This window comes from Ctenocephalides felis, unplaced genomic scaffold, assembly GCF_003426905.1.
Source record: "Ctenocephalides felis isolate EL2017-DRISC unplaced genomic scaffold, ASM342690v1 CF-g0.4_SCAFFOLD_01886, whole genome shotgun sequence".
In the NCBI taxonomy this organism is placed as follows: domain Eukaryota; kingdom Metazoa; phylum Arthropoda; class Insecta; order Siphonaptera; family Pulicidae; genus Ctenocephalides; species Ctenocephalides felis.
The window spans coordinates 35,402,294-35,409,106 of NW_020538040.1; the positions used below are offsets into that span (position 1 = coordinate 35,402,294).

The 6,813-nt window shown below is 31.2% G+C and overlaps 3 protein-coding genes and 1 pseudogene across 3 annotated transcripts; 3 read left to right on the forward strand and 1 right to left on the reverse strand.

Moving 5' to 3' along the window:
* Positions 1 to 225: 225 nt before the first annotated feature.
* LOC113374890 (histone H2A-like) lies at positions 226 to 1,072 on the forward strand (the record flags this gene model as incomplete). The annotated part of the gene is made up of 2 exons (XM_026614848.1): positions 226 to 467; positions 994 to 1,072. Coding segments are annotated over 2 exons (321 nt in total), but the record flags the coding sequence as incomplete, so codon positions are not given.
* Positions 1,073 to 3,478: 2,406 nt separating this feature from the next.
* LOC113374891 (histone H1-like) lies at positions 3,479 to 4,174 on the forward strand. Its single transcript, XM_026614849.1, has one exon. The coding sequence runs from the start codon at positions 3,479 to 3,481 to the stop codon at positions 4,172 to 4,174; it is 696 nt and encodes a 231-aa protein (XP_026470634.1).
* Positions 4,175 to 5,166: 992 nt separating this feature from the next.
* On the reverse strand, positions 5,167 to 5,636 carry LOC113377370 (annotated as a pseudogene).
* A 230-nt stretch (positions 5,637 to 5,866) lies between these two features.
* LOC113374892 (histone H4) lies at positions 5,867 to 6,178 on the forward strand. The gene has a single exon (XM_026614850.1). It carries the CDS (start codon positions 5,867 to 5,869, stop codon positions 6,176 to 6,178), a length of 312 nt encoding a protein of 103 aa, XP_026470635.1.
* Positions 6,179 to 6,813: the final 635 nt, after the last annotated feature.

Below are 6,813 nucleotides of genomic sequence, written 5' to 3' on the forward strand. Positions count from 1 at the left end.
CACACACATACACACACACTTTCAAACACACATATAAATTTATCGGATCAATATTACAATCATATTTAGAGAATCACTTCAATAAGTGATTCTACTATTCTGTTCATATAAGGTTGTGGTAGTTCTAAGTTCCTCCATATCATCTTCGGGGCAGCTTCTTCTTCAGTCTTCTTAAGTTTTTCTTCCAATAGGTCTCATTCGATTCAGAATACTTGAAACGCCAAAAAACTCGCTGCAGTCATGGAATATCTGGCCGCCGAAGTTCTCGAGTTAGCCGGCAATGCGGCTCGCGACAACAAGAAGACCAGAATAATTCCGCGTCATTTGCAACTGGCCATCCGCAATGACGAGGAACTGAACAAACTGTTATCGGGTGTTACGATTGCTCAGGGCGGTGTATTGCCGAACATACAAGCTGTGCTTTTGCAAAGAAGACAGAAAAGAAAGCTTAAATTTCTTTTATTGTCGCAAATTGACATAAAACCGTCCTTCTCAGGACGAACAACTTTATTCAAAAATGAACATATATTATTTTACTATTTATTTATTATTTTACTATTTTATTTATAATACTATTTAATTTACTATTCAATACTCATTTTAATTTATTTTAATTTTTTTATCATAACATTCGGTATATAATTAATTGATTTTAGATATTTTTATTTAATAAATAAAATAACAACATTTGTTTGAATGAATCAAAGAATATTTAAGGTTATAAATGTACGAAATAATAACTTTATTTATTAGTTACGTTGTTATAAATCATTTAAAATGAATATAAAAAAAATCTATATAAGTATATTAATTTTTGTAGTGATTTCAACATCAAATAAAAATCTTGTTTTATTATCGAATATTAGCACATTTATATGTTATTATGTTATCAATTATTATTGAATTTCACTAATATCGATTATAGAATTTGTATATTTAAAAAAAATTGTAGGGTTTGTTAATGATTTGATTTTTATAACATTCGCAATTCAGGCTAAAATCTCGCATGTTTTCTGACCCTCGAGCAAACGGTTATTCACGGTCGTCGTGTTTAGGAACTGCCGCTGTATAGTGGCCTAAATGTTTCAGCAAGCATTTACGCTAGATATCAATGTCAATACCATAATACCTTATAGCAATTTGTTAGTCTCGACGAGAAGAATAAAATAATAATTATTCATAAAGAAAATAATAATGTTATAGTGAATTTTGACGCGTGTTTTTAAAAAGGGGCGTGGCTTAGTGATCGTGGAAAGTTTTACTAATAATTATCGTACAAAATTTATTAATAATCATAAATAAATGTACAAAATAATAACTTTATTTATTAGTTACGTTGTTATAAAACATTTAAAATAAATATAAAAAAAAATCTATATAAGTATATTAATTTTTGTAGTGATTTTAAAACCAAATAAATAATTCTTGTTTTATTATCAAATATTAACACATTTATATGTTATTATGTTATCAATTATTATTGAATTTCACTAATATCGATTATAGAATTTGTATATTTAAAAAAAAAATTGTAGGGTTTGTTAATGATTTGATTTTTTATAACATTCGCAATTCAGGCTAAAATCTCGCATGTTTTCTGACCCTCGAACGAGCGGTTATTCACGGTCGTCGTGTTTAGGAACTTACGCTGTATAGTGGCCTAAATGTTTCAACAAACATTTACGCTAGATATCAATGTCAATATCAATAATACCTTATAGCATTTTGTTAGTCTCGACAAGGAGAATAAAATAATGATTATGCATAAACAAAATAATAATATTAGTTAATTTTGACGCGTGTTTTTAAAAAAGGGCGTGGCTTAGTGATCGTGGAAAGATTTACTAATAATTATCGTACAAAATTTATTAATAATCATAAATAAATGAATTGTTATAAAATTATAATAGTATTATTATAAAGTTATAATGAATTATTATGAAATTTTACTATTGTCGAATATAAATTTTGTATTTTAGGTATTATTTACATATTTCCTTAAAATTTAAGAAAAATTAGATAATCTCGAAAAATTATATGAACACACATAACGATTTATATATCATTTTATTCGTGATTTTATCTGCATCTTTCGTACGAACAAAGTTTTTTTCGTATCTTTTACTGTTTAGCTAGTAGAGAGCAATCTGTGTGATTGATCACTTATTGAAATGCAAATTACATTTAGATTGCAGCAATTATTGACAATATTTCTATATTTTCATAAAGAAACCATATAAATTATAATACATTGTTAAAATTTCGTATGGTTCTCCAGTCATTCAATTCTAATAACAATCACCATTTAGGCTAAAATCTTGCATGTTTTCTGACCCTCGAACAAACGGTTATTCACGGTCAGCGTGTTTAGATATAGCAGCAGAGCCGCATATTCAGTTCAGCAAGCATTCAAGAATAAAAGAATAAAATAATATTTATTAAATATCAACTAATATATAATCTTTTCTCGGCAATGAATATAAGATATTATTATTTTATTCTATACAATTGAATTAAAAAAAAAAAAAAACATAAATATTATATTTTATTATTAATGACTAAATTATTTATACATTCGATTTATTTTAATAAAATATAATATGATAGAAATATTATGATTTTACAGAATAAACAGTTTGTGAATTTTTTGACTCAAGTTATTTCAAGAAACAACAGTACAATTGTTTACTGTTTTGTATTTTATCGTTCTTTTGAAAACTACGAATGAAATAATTAATTATAACGATAATATTATTTTATTAGATACTATGCAAAAAGAGAATAGAGCACACTTCTTGAACTTGAATGCACGACGCGACATAATGTTTTACACAAATGATTTCTAACCGAATTTTATGCGTTGGTGTATTGATAGTGTATTACATCGTAAATATAATTAATTATTTCATACAAATAATATTTATTTTAATAAAATATTATATTCGTTATTTAATCAAATCGTTTATATTAGCTATTGTTCAGTATAGATTCATAGAGTACTCAAATGAATGTTCAATGACAGTTTATGAACAATTATGATACTATTTATGAATAAAAATTTACAAAAACTGTTTCTAGGATATATAAGTATAATTACATCGCATCAAAATATAACATATCTCAATGCTCATAAAAATGCGATAACGATTTTGTTGAAAACGCACTATTGAGTGCAGAAGTTATTTGAATATAATTAGCGATATTTTAGAAAAACTAACCGTTGAAATAAATCATGCTTTTGATGATATGTTGGGGATGAATTTGGCTATCATGTAAATCCATTGTTTTATGCGAATTATTTAGAATAAAAGCGCTGGATTTAATTTTTACAAATAATTTACATTTTTGTAAAATTTTCAAATATTATTGTTTTTCTCCTCGGTCCTACACTTTTCGAATATAGTTTTTGGCCACGCCCCTAACATATTTAACCAATCACGTGTTAGATTTACATTTTAACCTACGATTTTTTACTATAATGTCAGATAACGCTTTATCTACGTCGCCGGCGGCAACCGCTGCGCCAGCGACAGCATCGCCGAAAAAGGGCAAGACTGCGGCTGTTAAAAAACCGCGAGTGAAGCCGTCCCATCCTCCTACATCTGAAATGGTAAACAACGCTATTAAAAGTCTGAAAGAACGCGGCGGATCGTCGCTGCAGGCGATTAAGAAATATATGTCGGCCAATTATAAAATCGACGCCGAGAAAATGTCAACGTTCATTAAAAAGTATTTAAAGTCAGCTGTTCAAGCGGGCACACTGATTCAAACAAAAGGCAAAGGTGCTTCGGGTTCGTTCAAACTTGCCGCGAACGCTAAACAGAGCGGCGGCGAAAGCGGTGTTTCGGCTGGAAAAGCCAGGACCGCTAAGACGCCAGCGGCAAAAGCAAAATCGAAGACAGCAAAGTCGAAGGGCGCCGCCAAACCTGCTTCGTCCCCTAAAAAGAAGTCTGCATCCGCAGCGGGCACATTAAAAAAGTCGTCGGCGAAACCTAAGACGACAGTCGATAAGAAGAAGACCATTCAGGGTAAGTCGACGAAAGCCTCATCGGCCAAGGCAACGAGCAAAACGAAGAAAACCGTCAAGACCGCAGCCGCAAAGAAACCTAAATCGCCAAAGAAGACATCAAAAGTAGCCAAACCTTTGAAAAAAGCGTCACCGAAAAAGAAGTGAAAACATTTCATTATCTTTTTACACAACAGCAAACGAAAATGTTTGCACAAAGTCCTTTTCAGGACTAACAATAAATTTTTATCAAAGAACATTATTATTTTACTTATATATATCTTATCATCTTATATTATAGCCTTTTCGTGGACTTCGGAAAAATTTTAATAAAATATTTGTAACAGGAGCGCAGCAACGCTCGCTGTGTTCCTCGCCGCCGTGTTGTGTCATTGACGAAATTTAAAAGTCAAAGTCTTTTCAATTTTCAATTTCGTCTTTGGTAGGGAGTTGTTCAATATCAATCGCTGAATTTTATTTATTTATTTATTATTTTTTTTAAATAATTTTATATGAATAAATTATCTTAATCAAATGAAATATAATCAATAATTTATTAATAAAAGTTTATATATCACTTTAAATAAATCAACTATACATAGAACGGCAACTCTCATAATAATTAAATTCATAATTTTTTCTAATTTTTTTTTTATATAAATAATAAGTAAATGGAATTAATTAATGAAATAAAATATAATCATTAATAATTTATGAAGTTTCAATCTTTTTTCATATCGTATTCGAAAAAGAAAATTTATATAACTTTAAATAACTATATATGAAATTAAAAATATACAATAAAAAAAAAAATATTTATATATATAAATATATATAATATAATATATATAATATAAATTTCTATCATCAGAACGGCAACTCGCCCATATTAATTAAATTTAGAATTTTTTAAAGAAGCTTTCAGAAATTCATGACGAATTTTACAAATTCAACTATAATATTTTTTAAACTTAACACAACAACACACTATTCAACAAGTCAAATCATGTGTGTTGTCAATAATTTCAATTAAAAAAAAAAATCAATAAAAATTTCTTACGTATCGATGGAATAATTCTGCAAAATAAAATAATTTGAAAAATAATAAAAGTTCTTTTAATTGATCATTTTGGTGGTCCTGAAAAGGACCGATTTGTTTTATAGGACGACAGGCGTCTAAGCGCGTTCTCCTCGAATACGCCGAGCTAGTTGAATATCCTTGGGCATGATGGTTACGCGCTTGGCGTGGATCGCGCACAAGTTGACCTTCGAACAGGCCAACCAAATAGGCCTCGCTAGCTTCCTGCAATGCCATGACGGCGGAGCTCTGAAAACGCAGATCGGTCTTGAAGTCCTGAGCGATCTCGCGCACTAGACGTTGGAACGGCAACTTTCGTATGAGAAGCTCGGTGCTCTTCTGGTAACGACGGATCTCACGCAGAGCTACGGTGCCAGGCCGATAACGATGCGGCTTCTTCACACCGCCGGTCGCCGGCGCGCTCTTGCGAGCCGCTTTCGTTGCAAGCTGCTTACGGGGCGCCTTGCCACCGGTGGACTTGCGAGCTGTCTGCTTCGTACGGGCCATTATAACTCCTAGATTTCGTTTCGAGAACCTTCTCGTTTGACGATCGTTTTGATACTGACGCGTCCGGCTCGAATATTATGATCAAATACATTACGAATGTCCGATGCTGTGCTCGGCTGTCATTGGTCGGCGCCGAATGCTCGCATAGCTATGATGGGCGTGGCCTAGCGAGCTCAAACTTTTCAATAATTTCGCTCGTCGGAATTCAGTCGTTATTCAGACTTCGAGCTGTTAACATCAATTTGTAAATTATCCCGACTGCGATATATTGAAAAATGACCGGCCGTGGCAAAGGTGGTAAGGGACTCGGAAAGGGTGGCGCTAAGCGACACAGGAAAGTTCTTCGCGATAATATCCAAGGTATTACAAAGCCGGCTATACGTCGTCTTGCTCGCCGTGGCGGCGTCAAGCGTATCTCGGGTCTAATCTACGAAGAGACCCGCGGTGTTCTGAAAGTGTTTCTCGAGAACGTTATCCGCGATGCAGTCACATACACCGAGCACGCCAAGAGGAAGACCGTAACCGCTATGGATGTCGTATATGCGCTCAAACGTCAGGGTCGTACACTGTACGGTTTCGGCGGTTAAATTGATCAACGGACGCAGTCATTTCTTATAAATACAAAACAAAAAAGAGCCCTTTTAAGGCTGTCAAATATAATTAAAGAACAAGTAATATATTTTACAATTTTACGTACAGGCTTATTGATTTTATATGAAATTTGTTTATTTTCTTGCAGAATAACTTGCTTTGGTATATTATTGATAATATTATCAAATTGGAAAGCCCTTCGAATATGTTTTAAAGAAAGTATTAATTAATATATATTTTACTATTTTTTCGTATTGACTTTTTATATGCAATTGATTTCTTTTCTTACATGGGGGGGGCTTCAATTAATAGAAAATAGAGTATACTTTTAGTATTAGTATACTTTACAGTTAAGGGCTTCGAAAAGGGCTCTGAATTGAAGGAGCTCAATTAAATGAATGAATTTATTAAATTTTGCATATTATTTTAAATTTATATAATATGTAATAATATATTTTATATATTTAAATAATAAAATTTTTTAAATATTTACGACAATAATTTTATTTTTACGAAAATATTTAAATTGCGATTTTTTTTAATATAAATATATTTTATAATAAATTAAAATAAACTTAAACTTATTAACTAAATTGGAAAAACTAAGTTTTAAATTGAATTGAATATTCAA

Excerpts from the sequence above, each read along its gene's own strand:
- LOC113374891 (XM_026614849.1), top strand. The coding sequence starts at position 3,479 with ATGTCAGATAACGCTTTATCTACGTCGCCGGCGGCAACCGCTGCGCCA.
- LOC113374892 (XM_026614850.1), top strand. The coding sequence starts at position 5,867 with ATGACCGGCCGTGGCAAAGGTGGTAAGGGACTCGGAAAGGGTGGCGCT.